Source organism: Lygodium microphyllum, chromosome 15 (assembly GCF_053477565.2).
Source record: "Lygodium microphyllum isolate KBCC chromosome 15, Lygodium_microphyllum_v1.1.10, whole genome shotgun sequence".
Taxonomy (NCBI): Eukaryota; Viridiplantae; Streptophyta; class Polypodiopsida; order Schizaeales; family Lygodiaceae; genus Lygodium; species Lygodium microphyllum.
In genome coordinates this window covers 138,045,251-138,066,920 of record NC_141149.1, presented here as the reverse complement: position 1 = coordinate 138,066,920, position 21,670 = coordinate 138,045,251, and the positions used below count along the sequence as shown (strand labels likewise).

Genomic DNA, 21,670 nt, shown 5'->3' with positions numbered 1-21,670 from the left:
AAAACAACACATATATTTATTTATGTTTATTTGTTAAAGGCCACTTCAAAACAAGGGGGCAAATGTGTGAAAAAATACAAATGTGGTACCCTACAACCAAGGTTTATTAATCATTGGAATGGCTTGCATGATGAGCATATTGATCATGTTAAGCACAAGCACTCATATAATGCAATTTATGTGAGTGCCCATCGATTGGTCATTTTGCTCATTTTCTAGATCTTCGAATGCAAATTGAAGTTAGGTTGATTTGCATGCACTAGTATGAATATGATTTGTGTGGCTCATTGAGTAGCACACCTTTGAAATACACTAATAAGCTAAAAGTGAAGGCAATAGGACAAAGCCACTACTAAGTCAAAGTGATGGTCCCTTGTTAAGAAAGGGAGTGGGAGGTGGGAGTTGTCAATGAGCATGCCTAAAAGAGAAAAATAAGGAATAAAAGGCTGTCGTGTACAATTTTGAACTTTCTACTACAAAAAATTGGTCTTGATTCGCATGAGATTAAAAAGTTTGACTTCAAACAACTTGTTGGAATTTGGGTCCATAAAGTTTGATTGTGCCTATCATGGGTTGCTCAATTATTAAGGCTTTTGTAAAAGAGGTCAAAGTGAATTAAGATCTATTAGTAAGAGTTTTCTTTCTTATGCTTCAAGGGACTACTTCAGACAAGGCATATGATTTAGCCCGAGTCCTAACTATTGTACAATTAGATGGACCTTTTCCTCCCTAGTTCTTGTCTATGGGAGCTAGGACACACTTTTTGCTTTGGAGCTTTGATGATTGTATTTCATACTAAAGTTATGCCACAACAATATGCTGGGCAAAGAGCATTCTAAGTCATATATAACCAAATTTCACATTAGGAGCCATACCTTTTGAGTTACAATTTCATCATAATGAGACCTCTTATAATTTGATTAAATTAAGGGGCTATGAAGACAAGTTTGGGAGGGGGTCACAATGAAGAATCATTATCACTCAAACTTTAATCATTATTGCTCAATTTGGCCCTTTGTGCTTTAAAACAATTATTTAGTTGGGTCACTCCACATCTATCAATAATCATAATATCTTTACAAAGGGTATTCAAAGACAAATCATGTGGAGGGAGAGATTATTCCATTATAGTGGGTTAAGAGTAGTGAATTATTTTGAAGTGTGCATGATCCATGAATATGAAATTCAGTAATGTGCACTCCTCCGTTATTGGTGTGTATTTATTCATTAATGGGTATCTCAATCATCATCTCTACTAGCACTAGCACATGAAAGGGGGAGAGAGAGAGAGAGAGAGAGAGAGAGAGAGAGAGAGAGAGAGAGAGAGAGAGAGAGAGAGAGAGAGAGAGAGAGAGAGAGAGAGAGATGAGACATTTCTTCATGTCATTGAGAATTAACTCTTGTATTTAAGAGGGAGAGAAAGCTCTTGGCGATTGGATTTACAAAGAAAGGTCAACTAGATGTGTTATGAAAATTTGTATGAGCTACAATTGTTTCATTTTAAGGGGAAAATTTGCTAAAGTTCTCACAATAATGATAGCTCCAATTGTCATGTGTGCCGTTCTTTCCACTAAATAGTTACATGTAACGCTAATATGCGATGCTCCTTGTAACTCAAAACAAAATCTAATTTTTCTTGTAGCTTTAAGAGATGCCCAATGATGAATACTGAACTCCAATTGCATTATAACCACATCTTCCTCACACAATGTAACCAAATAGTCATCACTAGGATTAGATCTAGTAATGTAGTGGGTGTGGCAAGTATCAAGAAAAGATAGCAATATCAAAATATCAAATTCACCCCTTACAACCAAACATTTTTAGCACCTCCACCCAAGTCCCATGAGAGGATCCAACCCCTGACAAGTGGTCATAATATCAAGCTAGATTCATAAGATCCATGCTTTAATACCAACATATTTGCACCAAATGGTGTGAAGGAATGCCCCCTTATGAATACATCATGTTGGGACTTTTTGCCATAGTCCTTCTTAATGTGCATGCAAATAAAACAACATAGGACTGCTAGAAAACCTTTTGTTATAGTGCTTCTGAATGCATATGCAAACAAAATACTATATGGCAACTAGAAAACAACCAATTCGTGCAAAGCAAGTTTTTCAAATGGCTAGGCATATTAGGGGGGTTATTAAAGTGTTATGTTGTGAAGGCTTTAGAAATTGAGTTGCTCATGAGAGGAAGCTTGTAGCATACATATACATATAAAATGGAAAATCCATGAAAAGTGAGTTTTTTTGAAACGCTAAACGCAGGGGGGTAATTAAAGCTTTATCCTTTGGTTTTTCATTCACAAGTGAACAATCTGCCATCGTAGCAACCTAGTGCTCAAGGATCTTGCTACTTTTGATACTCACAATTGCAATAGAGAGAAGTAGAGCCCAACAACGAAGTGTAAGGGGGATGGGCAGTAGAGCCAGAAAACCGAGTGTAAGGGGGATGGGTGATAAAATAGGAAAGGTGAAAGAATCCAATAATTGCTTAGACAAGAGGTTTTGTTAAGCCTCCTTTTCCACTTGGCTCTTGCATTGAATATGTACACTCCTCATTCCTATTGTTAATGAGATCACACTTCAAAGAAGGATGACCAAGCATAGCCAATAATGCTCCTAACACTCAAATAAGTGTTTAAAGGAGATTTTACACATAGGTGTTAAGACGAAAAAGGTGGAAAATCCGAAAAATCTAAAGCAGAAGATAAGGCCAAGGCAAAAGTGAAATGAAAGACGAAGGCGCACCAAGAAAAATATCGAAACACAAGAAGTCCAAAAAAGTCCTAAATCAAGGACAGAGGCGCACAAGAAAAAATGCAACTCAATACTTTGGTAAAAGAGCGCAAGGCGCACCATGATTTATTTTGTAAAAGAGTGTCACCCATGCAAATTGTAAATGGTTAGAGGTATGGGTTGAGGCCATGCCAACAGGGAAGAGGAGGAAAAGGGTTGGAGAAATGGGCCAAGCCCATACCAAAAAGGGGATGACCGCCCAAAGGGAATTAGAGTTAGGGTTTTGTATAAAAGGCAAAAAGTGAATGAAGAAGCTCATTCTTGTGTGTGGTCAAAAGTAGCTCTCCTCCTCTTCTTCTTCTTCTTACTTGCTTGCTTGCTTGCTTGCTTGGGCTTGTACTTGAGAGGGGGAGTGTGAGAGTGTGAGGGAGTGAGTGTGTGAGGGTAAGGGACAGTGGTGGAGAAGCTCTCCATCTTCTCTTCTCTTGCTCGCGGCAATGGAGCTTGGAGGGTGGAGCTTGAGGATCACGCTCGCTTGAAGCTTACACTTGGATTGTGGAGCTACCGGAGTACTCGAGAGAGGAGACAACTTGATCCGACATGGAGGTACTCATAGAGAGAGATAGTGCATTGGCTATGTGAGAGGTAGCCATTAGTGCTTAGCTTGAAATACTTGAAAGAATAAGCAGTCCGTGGGTCTTGGCGGTTGAGCTTGAGCTCGCCTCTACAATAGGTTTCTTTTCCTAAGCACATTTAGAATAACCATAACTCCACCCTTGCAATTGCAAAACACTATTAAGGGGCCTCTTAAATAACTTTCACATATTCATTCTTGATCAACACCACTTTTGCACTTTTTTAAAATGAGATCACACTTGTTTACATGACGTTCAAGATGGTGGTGTAGAATACTTCACCTAGTGTCCAACTTGAATATTTATGAGTTGTTTAACAAGTTGAATGCCCTTGTCACAAAACATACCTAAGAGGACATCAATGTGTATTGATTGCTCAAGTGTTCAAATTCCCTAAGAGGATGTCAATGTGTACTAATTGCTCAAATGTTTAGATTGCTCAAATTGTGTAGATTGTACAACAAACTCTCAGTGGACATTGAGTAGTACTATTAGTGGTAAGTTGTTGTCCATTCTTGAAGTTGAGGGTAATGCCACACCTAAGACCTTAGGGTTGGGTCATCATTCCTAATGGGAATAACAGGGTATCTTAACCCCACTCATGCATTCGCATGAAGAGGGATGGGGGGAGTGGGGTTTGCAAAAAACCTTGCAAGTGCTATGAAATCTTTAAAAACTGAGCATTTTAGGGGAGCAACAATGGCATTAACGAATGAGAAAAGAAATAGGATGTTAGTGCAACCATTTAGGCCAATGAATCAAAGCTAATGCGAAGCCTTGTGACCCAACTCTTAACTACACTCTCAAGAGTCTAGCAGGTAAAGGTTGACATAGTTTTACTAAGTAACAAGGGAAATGGGCGTGCCACACCATGTCCACTTTACTTTCAAGATTTCCATAAAATCTAGTAAGATTTAGGCATGGTGACACCCTTAGCATGCAAAGCAAGCTACTTCATCCATGCGCTCAATTAAGGCTACCATTACATACACGGCATGGCAAGAAATTAGTCAATCACAATGGTGGATGGCATTGCTCTTAATAAAGTGATGCCCCCCAAAAAGGAAATGCACCCACCCCCAATTGAGCGACAATTTTGCAAAAAAGTTGCTACTTTTTAGGTACTAAGCATTATGATATAAATTTTTTAATTACAAATGAGCTTAATGCGAGTCAAACAAATGAACCATGTAAATTTTTTTGTATTTCGGCCTTTATAAAACGTTAAAGCAATGCATCCTTGAGTGTCACTCTATTGGCCCCTCACTCTTTTAAGAGCCCTTCATTTGTAACTAGGGCTACTTGATAAAAATATCAAAATGCGCCAATATTTTTTGTATAAGCTCCATATGATATAAATAGGTTGACCATTAAAAAAGACTTATGGAACTCGTTTGAAAAAAAAAAGGTTGTGAGGAAGGAGTGTTAGATGACACTCGATTAGCCCGTTTAATCTAATCCCATCCAGACATGGAGCAACGAGTTACTTCACGAGACGTGACTAAGAGTGGTCATGTGAACGGGCTCAATGGGGGTAATATTCTTCACATTGGTTTCGCATAATCCATTCGGAGAATGCCCATTTGCCACTTATTTCGGGGGACACTTGGTTTCTTTTGCGAGTGTGGGGGGGCCCGCTCAGCAGCTGGCAACTCAAGGATGCCTGCGCATTATGACACACTCCCCACTAATTAATTAATCAAGCTGGCCCCATGCGAATACGTTGTGCCCCACACCTGCCACGTGCCGGGCCCCCATTTGCTAGCACAAACCTTGCATCACGGGCCTGCAGCCTCTCGCTGGTGATGTCGCATGGTTCATGCAACCTTTTTTCCCGGGGGTTTTATATGGTTGCGGGGCATGCGTTCATGTGGACTCTTCTTACAACAAATCCCACAACCAAGTGATCACTAGAACACCTCTAGTTGGTGTAATACAGCGCCAACAAAAAACAAATAGAACACCTCTAGTTGGTGGAGTGGGCTTAGAGGCCAGGCCAATGCGAATGAAGATGCACATGGAGTACATGCACTTTTCTCCTTATTTGTCACTTGTCGCACTTTGCACGACCACTTGATGCTTATCTAGAGCATCAAACACCACGCACTCTCTTGACGTTAGGTGTAACATGGCTCTTAAAGTAATGTGAATTACGAAAATTTGTAAATAACGTTCAATGTTAAAGAAGAAGGTTTAAAACCTCAAACTTTTCAAAATTTCTAGTTATAAAAATGGCAAATAAATGTGACGTGGTTCAAAAATTCATCCAATTTTTTAGTCAAAGGCTATCAAGGTTAATGTAAATAGAATTGCAATTTTGTTTATGAAAACCCTTTATATTTTGAAATACATGGAACCTTAAATTTGTAAATGTTTTTGTTATCAAAATGACAAATACATTTAATTTTTTGTTTGAAAAAAAAGAAATAAAAATTCTACTTGCCAAAATGTATACATGAAATTTGAGTAAGTAAAGTATCCCTCTAATTTTTCTAGTTGAGAGTTTTTCAAATCTACTACCTACCAAAAACCTCTTTCGTGAACACACAGCACCAATATGGCCATTTTGCATGCAAATGTTGAAAACCTTCATGATGGTGGCAAGTATGGAAATTTTCCTTTTTCTTATGAAGATGGCCAAAAGGGCAAGATGTGGTTAGTTGATCAGCATGCTCCAATTTCTTATTGAGGAAGCAAAGTGTGAGTATAGAAGGTCTTATAAGTTATATGCTTGCTTCTTTTTCGATGTGGAAATGATTATCCAATACACATAAGCGACCTCTAGATTTGTGTACATGTGTCAAGGAGAAAATGCAAACATTCAGTCCTTTAAGGGTTTTTGTATTCATGTTCAAGAGAAATGTAATATTCAATGCATTTGTGGGGTTGTGTACACATGCCTTAGGAGAAAATGCAACATTCCCAAGTGGTTCTTATGGGTCTGTCGACCTAACCACCTTAGTAGCAGTCCTTCCGGTTCAATGTTAGATTTCTAAGTCGTAAAATAGTATCCAAGCTAGAGTTGTATTTTGGTAAGACAAGCAACATTAGCATCTATGACACATCAACAAGCATTTGACTTTTCTTAGTCTTCCTTGACAACTATACTTCTATGTCTTATTGTGGATGTGTCACTATACAAAGCAGAAGGTGAGGGATTATGATTGAAAAAGGTATTGGAACGGAAAATTACTAGGAGCAGCAACCCTTGAGAGTTTTCTCTTTGACTTACACACACACACACACACACACACACAAGTGTAGCATGGGGAGTAACTCCATGACAAAGATATGAGGGAATATGCAAAGTAGACACGATATAATGCGCACCATCAAATATGCACAAGGACATTTGAAATCGATTTGCCTTTAGTCTAAAGAAATGAAGCAGCTATGCCATTTCTTTGTCATAAGAAAAGCATTGCCATTAATTTCAATCATTTTTTTATGAAAATGACTTTTGCACATCATGAATGTCATGTTAAGCAACAATGATGCTTTTATGGGTACTTTAGGTCCCTCATATTTTCTTTTCCATGCAATATGCTCTAGGTCTTGTCCGATAATACAAATTATTACAAGACTATGTCTATTGTTACAAGTTTGAAACGATGGCATCTCAAAGAAGCCACACATCAAGTAAGTGCATGCTCAAAATTTTCCTTTTCTAGATGTCATGGGGCTTGATCAAGGTTTCCAAAGCATATAGTTTACATCGCCTCAAGAACAATTCAGACACATTATGACATGGCTCAAGTTAACTAAATGACTTTGTGGCTTTGATATGAGCTTCTTGATTGGAAGTTTAACCTTTTCAAAGTTCAATAGTATATTTTGCGAATAGGCAAAACACAATCCTAGATCCGTATGGATTTATGAGTTGGCTTAGAACCAACTTGTTCATGGAAATAGGCTATTTTTAAATTAAGAACGAACTTGAATGCGGCTTGGGACCATTCTAGGCTCAAAGAGACTATTCTTTTTCTAAGAAATAATGTAAGGTCAAACTAGTTTGAAATCATGGAAAGGTGTGGTAAACATACCTTACAAACCACAAACTTGTTTATAACCCTTCACCATTACAATTTGTGCCTAGAAATTTTTCATAAGTATGGTTTGGTGCAAGTTTTGTTGACATATCTTCTTCTTGAAGGGTTCCAAATTAGTGAGAGGTGCTATTGGGGTTGTAGACCAAGTGGCTTCGTGGGTAGCTGAGTATGATGTGTGTGAGTTAAAAATTTGTATGAATCCTTAACAGTACCAATCTATTACTAAGTGAATATAATAAGGGTAATGCTACACACATTATGTGCTACATTATGTGGAAGCATCATAAGTGAAGGGGGATAGCTTTACTTCGAAGACTTAGAAAAAGTCTACTCAACACTTGGGACCTAGCAACTGTGTCACGCTAAGGCTATCACGTGGAAGGTTGTGGTCTAAAACACCATTCACAAGAGTAGCAACCATCATTGGAATAATTTCAACCACCAAATTTTTGCACAATTGACACTCGCTTGTTGGTTCATTGCTCTGAGTATATTATTGAAGTCACATAATCAACATTCTTAGTATTGCTAACCTTGAGATGACACCCTCATTTTTAGGGGCTTCCAAGGTTAAGAAATCCTTGTTCCCCCCTCTATCTTCTTGGTGCAATAGTTTGGGTAGTGGGAGAAGGGGGGTTTCCCTTCCACCACTACCCTAGGGAGTGGGCTGATAGTAAGAGGCCACCATGATTCATAGGATATTGAGAATGAAATTTCAAAAAGCAAGGCCTAAAATCGACGAGATGCATAATATTTCTTGTGATAGTTAAGTTTTGTGGAATACGTGAAACAATTTAGAAATTTGGTCTGACATAAACAAACTTTCTTCACTCTTTATTTTAAATGTGAAGGTAGTGATATATTACTAGCATTACCATTCCTAATGCCTAAGGAAGCGGCTATTAAAGAGTATCTATTTCATCATTGTGTAGGAAGAAACAATTACCCACTCATTGTGTTCAAGTGAGGCTCTTTGGAGGGAGGGTTTTGGTAAGGGGACCAATCCGCCATTTTAGGACACTTGTTGTGATAGAGCTACCCCTAATTGGTTGTAGTTACCAAGCTTTTGATTCGTCGTTCCAAGGGGGAGAAAATTCCAATGTCCACCACGTATGTGTTCTAAAATTGAGCCCCTATTATTCTAGTTTTCTAGTAGATTTTTTTATGAATAGCATCATTCCCAAGGCTCTATAATGAGTAATGCAATTCATCATAGCTCCCCAAATTTTTTAATGAGGACTTGAGACGCAATGTGACACCATGGCAAACTATTGCATAGTGTCATGATGTTGCACACCGAAGAAGTTGAGGTTGGTAGTTGTCACTATACCGGCCAATGCTCGATTTTGAAGGTTGTAGTACCCTTCCAAAGGGCTCTAGACCTTCTCACGCAAGGCTTTCAAAAAATTGCCTTCCAAAATAACAATAATACCTCATATGCCCTTCGTGTTGGAAAGGTAGTATATATTTTTTATTGTCAATATAAGGGTCGCGTAAAAAATACCCTTCTAGCAAAAAGCCAAGTTTTGAATAAGAAATATAGGATTTTTGAGCATCTTGCAAAATAAGGATAATTTAAATTTTACCCTTCTAAAAAAAATCTACAGCCTAGTGGATGTTTACTAGTTACTTAATACCCATTATCCATAATACTAAATAGTAAATAGGACTAAGGAGAATAGAGTCTAGAGTGACAAGTGTAGGTTTTAGAAGTTTCTAATCTAATTGTTTGAAGATATTCTTGATTCTTAAAAATAAAATTATAATCATTTTGGCACTTAAAAAGTTAGGGTTTTGTTAAATTGCTAGTACAAAAAATTGCTATAAATAGGCAACCTACAACATGATACACTTGTGACATATTCTTCCTTTTGCCGAGCTTGCAATTGACGTCCTCAACCTAGTGTCTCTGTCAAGAGTATATTGTATCATCCACAGTCCTCTCTCTACTCTCGAGCCTTCATAGTCTCGATTCCTTCAAGCTTCATGCTGTGATGCCCTCGACCCTGAGTCTAGAGGATTGAGCCTCGAGGTGACACCTTCATCATAACCTTTCACAACAAGCTACAAGGCTGCAAGGTTTCAAAGACAATGTATGCTGCTAGTGGCAAGTTGTGTGTTGTCATAGGGGCTGCGTGCTGCTACAAGTTGTGCTGCTAGTGCTAATAACTTAGTTGGCACAAATTATTAGCTAGCAGGTTGCAACACAAATCACGATTCAAGATTGTTGGGGCTAGCACTAATCGATGGCTACTACATAGTGCTTCTACGACTACTATTGGCTACTACTATGGCTGCGCATAGCACAACTATTGTCCACAGCCACTATCTGGTGCTCAGTGCTGGTTGGCGGCAATTGCAACTCTTGAGTCGTTGTGACAGGTGTACTTTCTAGCAACAACCTTATAACTGTATGCTTTCTGGTGCTCCAAAACCACCTACAGACTGTTGATCATTACCCAATGCCATTGTGCCAAGTTCCATGCTGACTAATATCACATTGTCACGTGTGCTTTCTAGCTGTAGTCTACCAACTACAACTTAACTGGTGCCTTCATCATCGATTGGCCTAGTGCCTAGTGCATGCTATTCTCGAATCTGTGGAGTGTCCACGCGGTTGCTAAGGGTAGTGTTTGCCAATGATGCAATGTTAAGATTAGTGATTCATAAATGTGCATTATATTGTATTTAGTGAATGTAGAAACTATAGGCTATTACCTAAGGTTAGTGTATGCAACTTTGTAGTATTTACTTTGTGCTATATACTATATAGCATATATTTTGTTTTTAAATCTTTTTATAAGTGTTTTTACTATATTTCATGTGAATATTTCATAGGTATTAGGATATACTTGAAGAACTAGCATTATTTCAACTTTTTTCATTCTAAAAATGTGTTGTTTAATAAGTTTGAAAATAGCTATCTTTAGACTGTAAGAAATGCAATGTTAGAAGTTAGTTAGAACTTGAAAGTGTGGTGTATACTTTAGTTTTATTAGAAATTAATCTTTTTCTATTTTTTTCTTTAGGGGTTTGAAATGGCTTGTCCCAAGAAGGATATAAGGCAATGGAAGATACATGTAATGTTAAACTTACAAAATGGAAATCCTCAACATCAAGCTGGCTCTAGTGGCTCAAATACTATTGTAAATGTTATTGAAAAAATATATATATATGCGTAAGTTTTTGCTAGTTTGGAAGTTACAATTTAAATGGGCTTATCCTCATGAGGATAATGAGGGACAAGAGAGAGTAAAATGTAAGATATGTACTGCTTGTCAAATGAAAAATGTGTTTGCTAATGAGGGTAGTATGACTATTCAAAGGCAAGCTTTGCAGATACATGAAGCTTCAGAAGAACATAAGCAAGCAATTCTAAAAAAGAAGTGCTTGGAAAGTCAATTGAAAATAATTGAAAAACACATAGATTTAATGATAGACGAAGAAAAGAATTGCACCATAAGTGTCATGCAAGTCTTATGTCATGTAGCCAAAAAAGACATGTCCTTAGAAAGTTTTGAAGAATAATGCAAGTTTCACATGTATATGAAAACACCTCACATGCCACTGTCTAATGAAAATTCCTCGCATATTAACTCTAAACGTGGAAAACAATTTCTTGAAGCTATATATATTTTATATTGGGAGAAACTTAAAAATGAGGTGAATGGAAGTCTAGTGTTCTCCATCTTATTAGATGAACACACGGATAGAAGATATGAAAAGCATTTAATCCTTTATATCTCATATATAACCAGTGTAGGAAAGGGAAAATGTGTAACTAAATTTGTAAAATTGATTGGAATAGAAGATGGAAAGTAGAAACACTACTATGCAACTTCCACTTAGCAATATGGTTGGGTTTGCATCTGATGGTGCATCAACCATGGTGGGGGTAAGAAGTTGTCTCTTTGTAAGATTGCAAGCTAAGGTGCCTCATCTCTTTGGTATACATTGTATAGCACACGGAGAAGCTTTGGTAATCAAAGACACATGCGAGCACTTTGGAGAGTTTAAAAATGTAGACAACTTTGCTAATAAAGTCAATGAATGGTTAGGAAAATCTTATCTCTGTCGAGAAAATTTGGGAAAGTGGATGGATGCATTCTTAGCACATCGGTATGATGTCCTAAAAATACATGGTGTAAGGTGGCTATCTCAAGGGAAGGTTATGCGAATGTAATTTTATCTAACTTACTATGCTTCATTGTATTTTCTTTAGAGGTCTCTATTGTTTTTATAAGTAAGAAAGGATTTTGATTTATAGATTGGTTAAGATCATGCCTAGTTTGATTGCTTGTTGGAAGGGGGAATATCCAAGTCTCTACAAGATGGCCATGGTGTTTGAGTTACAATTTATAATCCACTTATTACCAGAGATAATGTTGGCATAACAACTATCGGAAGAGATGTACATGCATTGATATCTTTATTGAAGGACAAGTATTGTGATGATAGGAAAAAGTTTGGTTGTGGCTTAGAACTTTTTTCATCATGGCTTCGTTGCATCAAACAAGGAGTTGTGGTGTATACCAACAAAGAAGGAAGGCAAGAACATAACATCTTATCATGCACATCTCTTCTCACAAATGATGTTGGTGGAAGCCTAGAGGAATCTGTCATTCTAGGAAGATCTTTCGTGGAGAGACTTATCTCCAACTTGGAAGCATGTTTCGATGATTTCTCCTTTTTTAATGCTGCCAAACTTTTCTCTCCCAAGAACTATCACAGGGATGATGAGATTCATCATCAAACAAACAAAGGAATTCTTAGTTCGATTAACAACTAAATTTGGTGTAGGACCAATGCCCATTATTGACAAGAAGCAATGTGAGCTATAATTGTTCAGATCAATGTATTCTTCATATCCATCCTCAGGTCTCATTGATGCGTGGAATCAATGTGGTGAGGAGATAGAATGGGAGCAAGTATACCTCGAGCTATTCAAATTCTGGTAAATTATTGTCACACTGCTGGCTAGCTCTGCGATATGCGAAAGAGGTTTCTCTAAGCAAAATTGGATCAGAAGCATTGGAAGAAGTTGTTTAAACCTATCTACACTTGACATGCTCATGTTTGTTTCTTTGTCAACGCCCAACAACTTGAATGATGTAAATTGGAATGGAATCTTTGATGTGTGGAAGCACATGAAAGAGAGAAGACCTCAATAACCTCATGCTTTGTAATGAGATTATTAATACACTTTTTATTGCCCAATCCTCACGATTCATGTCTTGTAACTTGGTAACCTTTGTGATCTTGCTTTCTAACAATAGCATCTAAGAAAAGCTATGTTAATTTTGACCCTTTAATTTAAAGGTAAGGTTAAGAGTTATCCTTCTTGCTAGGCCTTTAAAAAAAAAAGTAATACTTATATTGACCCTTCCTCTCATAAAAAATAAGGTTACCCTTCAAGTTGGAGCACTGATAGCCGCCCCTTTACCCTAAGGTTTGGCTCAAACTTTGATAAGTTATTTTGACCTTTTCTAGGCAGTTCGTGAAGCGAAGACTAGTAATATGGGTTCGTCGAAGAACGATTCGTAAGCGTGGGAACGAGCTCTTGATGAGACAGCAATAATTGGATCGCGCAAGTTGTGCCATCAAGGAAGGAAAAAAAAACATTTTTAGAATGGTGGAACGCGCAATAATGGAAAAATAATGCGTCTTTATAGTACATCTGATTCGAAAGCTCGGGCGTTTAGAAAAGCGGTCGGTCAATCGCTAATAATTTTTAAGAAAACGGGGAAAAATCATAAGAACAAGGATAAAGTCGTTCACGCGAGAGAGAGTCTAGACTCTAGAGAGAAGGAAAGAGAGAGAGAAAGTGCGCATCGAGGTGATCATCTCTCTCTCTCTCTCTTTCTCGTATGCTATAAGAGGCTCAAATCCCTTCACAGCCATTGAATTTCATCCTTCCTGCGGGAAGGGGGCCAAGGCCTCGTCTCCAACCACAGGGTCGCTTCCGCCATAGCTTCTCTCTCTCCCCCCACCTTCCCTCTACTCTTCACGTCACCCCCAGCACCCCATTCGCTGTACAGAAAGAAGCCCCGTCTCGCGTCTCTGTCTCCCTCTGCTCTCGCGCAGAGCCCCTCCATCCTGGAATGAAGAAGAGAGACCCTCCCTCTCTCACCCCGCCCCCCCAGGCGGAAGACCCCCCCGAGCAGTACCAAACCCCTTCTTCCTCCCTCTCCTCTTCGTCCTCGTCCTCATCCTCATCCTCGGACGATGACCGTGACTTCGGTGCCTGGTCCTCCCAGGCCCTCAAGCCTTTCGCGGCTTTCGGCTCCTTCCGCCACAAGCATGGCGACGTCTTTGGTGACCTCATGTCCCACTCCAGCCGCTGCAAGACCGCCCCACGCCTCGGCCGCAGTGGCCTCTCTGCGGAAGCTCCTGCCAAGCTTGAATCCAGCTTGAACCGTGCGCGAGATGTCATGGCGTTAGCAGGTATGCTCTCTGCTGAAGTTGCGAACTACAGGACAGACCGTCACGGAAATGCAGCAGGAATTTGCTCTGATGATCTTACTGCCATGGAAGGGAAGAGCACATTGGACTCACCTACCCGGGCCTTGCCTGTGTACATAAGCCATGACAAGGCGGCCCTCATCGAGTCAAAGTTGCATCACCGGAGCCTTCAGCAGCTTAAAGCAAGGTCTTTCTCTACGGATCTCGACCGTGAGGAAGCCTGGGAACGCAAGAGAGAGCTGTATTTACCTGAGGATGATGAGATTGATGTTGGAGAGGATGATGATGGGGACGACGGTGCTTATGAAGCAGATTCGGAGGACCTTTCAGGATACGTCAATGATGATGTCGCCAGTGACCCCGGAGAAGCAAGCAAGCGGGTGCCTGGGTTCAGGAAGAAGGCGTGGCAGCGCCCTCATGCAAAGCACCTCCCTAGAACCCGGACCAGAAGCTTGACAGATGAAGACATGGAAGAGCTTCGTGGCTCGATTGACTTAGGCTTTGGATTTAGCTATGATGAAAGCTGCAACCTGAAAAGCACACTGCCTGCCCTGGAACTGTATTATGCCATCAATCGCAATTTAGTGGATTCAAAGGGCCGTTCTTCCCCTGTTTCTCCTCTCGATGGGAATGTACTTCTTCGAACTAGCAGTGCAGGTAGCGCAGGCAGCCCTCTGAATGACAATTGGCGTGTGTCAAGCCCTGGTAAATCACTTAAGCCTTGAATCTTTTAAATCTTGAGTCATATTGCAGATAGTCTGCACATGTGTGAGAGAGAAACATTTGGTGTCTTTTCTGTCTTTATTTGGATGCCTTGTAACTGCATGCAAAGTTTGATACTCTTTTTAACATGTAGGTGACCATCCCAGCCAGGTGAAGACAAGGTTACGGCATTGGGCTCAGGCTGTGGCTTGCTCAATCAAACAAGGATATTAGAACCATCTCATGATGACAATGGACACAATGAAGTGGGAAAGCTAGATATGCAGTTAGGTGCAAGGAATCTGCTACCAGTTTGAAGGATGTGCTCATAGGTAGTAATTGTCTATTGGTGGATGAAAAGGACCGTATCTGATTTAGTATCTATGATCCGACTAGCAAGCCAAGCAATCCTAAATTTTAAAAAAAGCCTAACTCCCAGGTATACTGGATATGTGCTACTAACTTTCTGGTGATTCTTTTTGTTATAAATGACTCAATCTGACATTTGTAAGAAATTTCTTCATTTCCGTTATTGAAAGTTCTACTTCTAACTGATGTTATTGATGCTCTTTATATGCCCACAATTTATTGTCATGACTGCTGGATAAAAGTATCTACATATCATCTCTATGTAGACATTTTATTAATTTTTACTGCTGATATATATCTGAGTTCTCATTTCATTAAACAAAATGCAAGGGGTTTTAGGGGAACAACAGTAAGTTTTCAAGCTTCGGTATGCAGTCTGCCTTACTTTTCCTTAGAGAGATGTAGTAGTAGTGGCTCTATGAGGCTGTTGTTGCAGCCTACAATGTGTCTTTCGAATTTCCTTTGCTTTCTGAGCAAAGTCAACATGTAAAGTGCCCAGAATATCTGTCCTCATGAAGTGGATATAGTTAGTTGTGGTACTGCTGGTAAGCCAGACTGTTATGTCCTACTGGGGCAAGTCTTCTCCTCTAGTCCTTGTTTTTATTTGGCATTTCCTATAGTGGCTTTTACATTTGGAGAGTCAAGGGGAGGAAAGAGCGGCTACAGAACCTTGTAGCACAGTACAATATGGAGGTGTCACTGATGACACTTCTTGGATCTACCCTCCTCTCTCCTGATAGCAGGTTTTGTGGGTCCCAGAAACCCTCCTCTCTACATGAGAGCCTCTGATATGGCTGCTGCGGCTGTTGTTACACGTTGTGGGCTTATTCTTGGAGTAGCCAAAGCGGGGCACGCCATTTTTTACTTATTATTGAACATTTCAGGGTTGCTGTGGCAATTTTTAAGGCTTTCTTGCTTATAAGTGGTATATCTTACTTTTTTGTTGTTTACAGGCAGGTGATCAGCTCTGCGGTGAAGTCTTAAACTGTAGTCTCTCAAGTAATGCAGAAGTCGAGTAGATGCAGCAAAGCTTGGACCTTCACAAATATCAATATGAGAAGGAAGTTTCAGATAAGATGTCCTGGGCCCCAGGAGGAGCAAGAGCATCTGTTGTTCAGTGATTTGACTGTCCTTGGCTGTCTGTTCAGAAGGCCAATTGGATGCTTTGAGCTAGTCCTTTCTTTTGTTCAGTGATGATACACACACTGCTAGGCATTCTTGCTTGCTTTTGTCTAGTTCTATATTGTGAAGTGAAGGCAGTAGTGTGCGATGATGGGTGAGCTGGAGACCTTCTGCTGTTTAGTTGTCTTATTGAATTTAATTGCTAAGAAAGAACCATGCCCAAGTAATCATGTGAGGCAGCTGAGAGGCCCGTGTTGTCAGGGTTTGAGGAAGCTGCATGGGAGGAAAACTGCTGTGACGTTAGTTCTCACTGAATGGAGTGTAGAGGGATCAGGAGGCAAGGATGCCGCACAGGGGCTAAATACCAAGTTTCTAAGTATTTTTCCAAGTCTGCACTTGCATTATCTGTCATGGCAGTGCAGGTTTTTGAAGTTTGTAAACTTGCCAGTCTGTTTAGCTGTTTGCCTAGGATTTGATTTCTGCTGTAACCTGTTATGCCATCTGCAACTAGGTGATTGACTTGTTTTCTAAACTGTTGATCACCTATTCTAAATTGGAGCCAGATTGCTGACAACTGAAGTTCCCTTGGTAAGTAGTTGATCAACTAACTGTGGTACATATGCCAGCATGGAAAGGTAGGTGCAGTCACATCGGTGACTAGCAGTACTTCTGCATTTTTGAACATTTGCAACTGTAGATTCATTTTCCTTACTCATTTGAAACGGTTTGTTTTAGTCGTCCCATGTGTTCTCAAAGCATAAAAACAATTTTTTTTTGCTCTGGCAAAAGGTAGGGCATAGGCACAACATGCCTGCTAGTAAGCACAGAGAAAGCAAAGAGAATTGTTGACATTTATTTAGATTTCTTAATGCGCTCTTGTGGCATTGCTTTGATCTTTGCCAATTCATATAGGTAGTTGCATTACTTTGACATACAAGGCGCCTTCTGAGTATGGATTAGTGTTCTAGAATGTAATATAGGTTGGTCATATCCGTTCTGTTGCTGTGACAGATTGCTATGTGTAAGGGTAGATGTGATGAAATGGTCACTAAAGCTAAAAATTTAGTGGATGTGAACATGTGTGGACATTGGATGTTTTAGTATACATGTAATCTTTCTCGTACTTAAGGTCATTTTTGGGCGAGCAATCAGTCTCACAATAGTTGAGTGGACGCTTTGCGAATGCATATGTGCAGATCACTTTTGCGATAAATCTAATGTTTTTCCAGTTTGCAAGTTGTGAGGTGATGGTATAAACAGTTCTGTACTTGGGGAATGGATATGAAGAAACTTTTTACTAGATCGAATTTTGCGTAAAGACGGATCTCAAAATATTGTCTAAAATAATTTGTGGCCTTGGTTCTACTGTTGCTTGCGGTGAATAACGCCCACGAGTTGTAGTTGAAGGGAGATTTTGGGGTTTGTAACAAGTCCAAGTGGTTGGGAGCCACTCCGGGGTGCGAGCAGCTACTATGTTGATGAGGGATAAGATACAATGAATTGTTGTTGGCAAGAATGCCATATCGCAAAAGTGAGAGCCTAGGAGTCAGTGGGTTAGTCCCACTATGTAAATAAAAGGAGCGACTGTTTTGAGGGCGGGCAGGGGGTTTGGCCTGGTGTGGGATCGGCCTAATGCATCTATGCCAACCACTACATCCAACTCTTTTTGCGGCCCCATGCTCGATCCATTCTCGAGAGAATCGGAAATTAGAGGATACCTTACGATCAATTGAGGAAGATGAGGCCACCTTGGTCGAGGAGCACAACGGAGGCAACGTTGGGGCTCATGCTGTCGAAACACCAGACGAGGGCGTTGAGGTTAAGGTTAGCTTTACTAGATCAAGGTGTCAGACGATCGCCACAGCCTTCGCAAGGTTTGATGCAGAGAGAGTCGACTTGGAGTTTGACCTTAGATTCTCTTTGTGTGAAAGGTCTCTGTGCTTTGATGTGGATAAAACTCCTATGGATGACCCACTGTTTGATCCATGGATAGAACTCCCATGGATGATCTATTGTTTGATGCTCAGAACTATATTTTACTAATGCATGACTATGGAGGTGACAATACATACCTCCCTTTGGCCCAATTTGCACGAATGACTCCCGTATTTGCTGACTTTGCAATCTATGGCAGCCTGCATGTAGCGAGAAGGGTCACGGAGAGTAAGTGCAGAGTGAGGGAGTAGCAGATATGGTGGAGAATGTGAGATTGAGGTTAATATATTATGTCGTTAATGCCAACAAGCTTCTTGGTTCCTTCTTGCCAATCTCTAGATAATACTTCCCTCTGTTTTTAATGAGATGGCGGATATCAATGATGCACGCATGTATGCAAATGTGCAATAACCTCTTTGTAGAGGATAGAATTAACATACATCTCTCTCTCTCTCTCTCTCTCTCTCTCTCTCTCTCTCTCTCTCTCTCTCTCTCTCTCTCTCTCTGTCTCTCTCTCTCAAAGTGGATTGTAACTCAAACATCTATACAAGTTCGTGTTTGAGGGTGCGTGCACCCACAAGCTTCTATTGTATTACCAAAGTTTCCTTGCCATCTGCATTACTTTATTCGTACCTATTACAATCTATAGAAATTGGCATTGCATTCCAAGCTTGTAAGAGATCTTATCATTTTACAAGATTCATCCAACGTAAGTGAAAAATGGCATTGTGGATGAATGGATAGGTGATTGCTACAGGTGGAGGTAGGTGAGGGCTTAGAGTCCTTTTGGAAAACCTTGGGGTCATGTAGGTAATTTAATTTCTCTTGCATTGCATAATTTTATGTAAATTTGGGTGGTTGTGTAATTATTATGCAACGAGCTTGAAGATAGGGGTGAAAAATACAAACCATTTGAATGAGGAATCTATGTTCATGTGTTGATTCAGCAGAAAGGTTAATACACATGCATATAAGGAAGCCAATCACACAAGATTCTTCATCACAAGTGAAAACGGCATTGTGGATGAATAGAAAGGTGATTGCTAAAGGTGAAGCCCAGGAGGGCTTAGAGTCCTTTTGGGGAACGTAGGGGATATGTAGATAATTTAATTTGTCATGCATTGTATCATTTTATGTAAACTTGTATGGGCTTTAATCTTAAGTCGCAAATGAAAGTTATGTAATTATTATGCAATGAGCTTGAAAATAGGAGTGAAAGATACAAACCATTTGAATAAGGAATGTACATGTGTTGATTCAGCATAAAGGTTAACTAACACATACATTTTCATTCAATGCAAGTGAAAAATGGCATGGTGGATGAATAGAAAGGTGATTGCTACAGGTGGAGGCGAGTGACAGCTTATAGGCCTTTTGGGAAACCTTGGAGTTGTGTAGATAATTTAATTTGTCATGCATTATATCATTTTATGTATATTTGGGTGGTCTTCAAGTCACGAAGGGTAGTTACAAAATTATTATGCAATGAGCTTGAAAATAGGGGTGAAAGATACAAACCATTTGAATAAGGGATCTATGTCCATGTGTTGATTCAACATAAAGGTTAACACACATACACATAATGAAGTCAATCACACATTTATTAGAAGTAATGAATTTCATTGTAAAATATTCTATAGCTAACCGAAAGTACTCTTTTTATTCTAAGATGTTCTATAGGTAAACTCCTTGGTAGGCACATGAATGAGTGTGTTTGGGGTTCAAATCCCCTTGAGTTCAGATCTTCATTTCATCATGGTGATATTGTGATGGTGTATAAATCTCTTTTTTCTTTGTGGCAGTGTTGCAAAGTTGCCTAAAATGCAATCCTTCTTTGTCGCACAACATTGGTAGCCACATGAATGAGTGTGTTTGGGATTCAAATTCCCTTGAGTTCATATTTTTTTTTCATCATGGTGGTATTGTGATGGTGTATATATCTCTTTTTTCTTTGTGGTGGTGTTGCAAAGTTGCATTAAAATGTAATCCTTCTTTGTCACCCACATTGTTAGAGTTTTCCCCACATCTAGTAGAGGTTACTCAAGTTTGCATTTATTGTCAAGCATAATCTAGGACCAATTTGTCTTTGTGCTTAGGAAAGTGATGGGTGCACAATGAAGCCATGGGTCCAATTAGATGAGAGGGGTTTTACCAAGGATGCCCCAAAGGTTGATGCATGTTGCAATGTGGACTATATTAGTGTCAATATCTATGCATGTGAAGTTATTCCAATCATCTCAAGGTTGAAGAAGTGGGGTAGTAAGATGTTGAAGAAACATATGGGCTAATCGTGTTGAAGAAGGCTAACAAACTCATGGATGATAGTGAAATAAGTTATCCATGAGTACTACAGTCCTCACTTCTTCACATATCAACTCTTGGATTTGGCCAAGCCTCTAGTGATGGAATAATGTCATAACTCTCAAATGTAGTTGATTTTAGAGAGTTATGCAACATGCAAATCAAGCATCTGCCTTGACATGAACAATTGTTAACTTGCAACAGGAGCAAGAATCAAGAGGTCGAAAATTGCCTTGACAGATTTGAAGAAAATTGATTGCCAAACTAGGCATGCATGCTCCTTGGTTTACTCATAAAAATGGGACTACACAATGTATTGAATTTTCATTATTGACACATTTCATAGGATGGATTGCTTTATGTTTATGAATGCAAATTTAGTCACATGTATTTTGTTGTTTGTATATCAAACAATCCAATGTTGTACTTTGCTATTTCTTTTCTACACAAATTGCCCCACGTTATGATGATATGATTGCTTGGACTACAAGTGTGAGAAGATGTCCTTTAGAGTTAGCCAGTTGTAGTAAATTGGGATGGTGTTGTAGTGGCAATTGTAGCTAGGGTTGGAGGTCTTGTTTCGGTAAGAGTGTTTTGAGGAGTCATGGCAACCAAGGAAGGATGGGGAGTTGGTGATGGTGACTATGTGGTAGCTGTGAAGAATGACATTGTCCCTATGGGTATGCATGCACATGAAAAGTTTCCTTTTTTTGGAATGGTTTGAAGACATTATCATAAAATAAGCAATGAGGTATTGGTTAGATCTAAGGTTAAGGTATCTAAGAATCCTTTCTCTAGACATTGTGCTAATAATCTAAACTATATCCATATTTATTTACATTCATTACTTGGCATGAAGATGCACCTTTAAGCAATCACACCTAATTGTCATAAATCGAGGTGGAATACATAAGGAATAGAAACCACCTATAATGCATTGTGTAAGCATACGTGTAAGTTTGATTACTGAAGTAGTTGAGCAAATGTGAATGTATTGGGTTTTTTTTAATGAGTTTCCTTTCGATTTGGATAGGAGTCCCCTTTAACTTTCATAGTTGTAAATTATGATGTTCTATTATTTCCAGCAACAACATCATGAAAAAAATAAAGTAAGATTACAAGAACAAGCAAAGCCAGAAATGAGATTGAAGAAAGAAAGAGGGTAAAGTATTAATGAGGTTTGTGTATGATGAGTGGTGCAAAGCCCTTCCCTCACTTTAATGCTATTTTACTTCTTGGAAGAAAGAAACGACTAGCTAAGAGCCTTTAGTAAATCTACTGCCATTGCCTTTGGGTGGTTGTTACATTTGCTTATATTTTATGAGGGAGACAATCACACCCAATTGTC

General features: G+C 39.3%; 1 protein-coding gene across 2 annotated transcripts; it reads left to right on the top strand.

Annotated features, from left to right (window-relative positions):
• Positions 1-13,287: 13,287 nt before the first annotated feature.
• On the top strand, positions 13,288-18,643 carry LOC148025128 (uncharacterized). 2 transcript variants are annotated; one of them, XR_015693407.1, is made up of 3 exons: positions 13,288-14,598; positions 14,750-15,034; positions 15,918-18,643. XR_015693407.1 is itself a non-coding variant. In XM_087694846.1 (2 exons), exons 1-2 carry the CDS (start codon positions 13,533-13,535, stop codon positions 14,827-14,829), a joined length of 1,146 nt encoding a protein of 381 aa, XP_087550972.1. In that variant the 5' UTR covers positions 13,288-13,532; the 3' UTR covers positions 14,830-15,166. The 2 variants fall into 2 exon arrangements, 1 of the variants encoding a protein (XP_087550972.1); XM_087694846.1 differs by lacking the exon at positions 15,918-18,643 and having other exon boundaries at positions 14,750-15,166.
• The last annotated feature ends 3,027 nt before the right edge of the window (positions 18,644-21,670 follow it).

Coding starts and splice junctions, on each gene's coding strand:
- LOC148025128 (XM_087694846.1), top strand. CDS start 13,533: ATGAAGAAGAGAGACCCTCCCTCTCTCACCCCGCCCCCCCAGGCGGAA. Junction 14,599..14,749: donor TTGGCGTGTGTCAAGCCCTG/GTAAATCACTTA, acceptor TTTAACATGTAG/GTGACCATCCCAGCCAGGTG.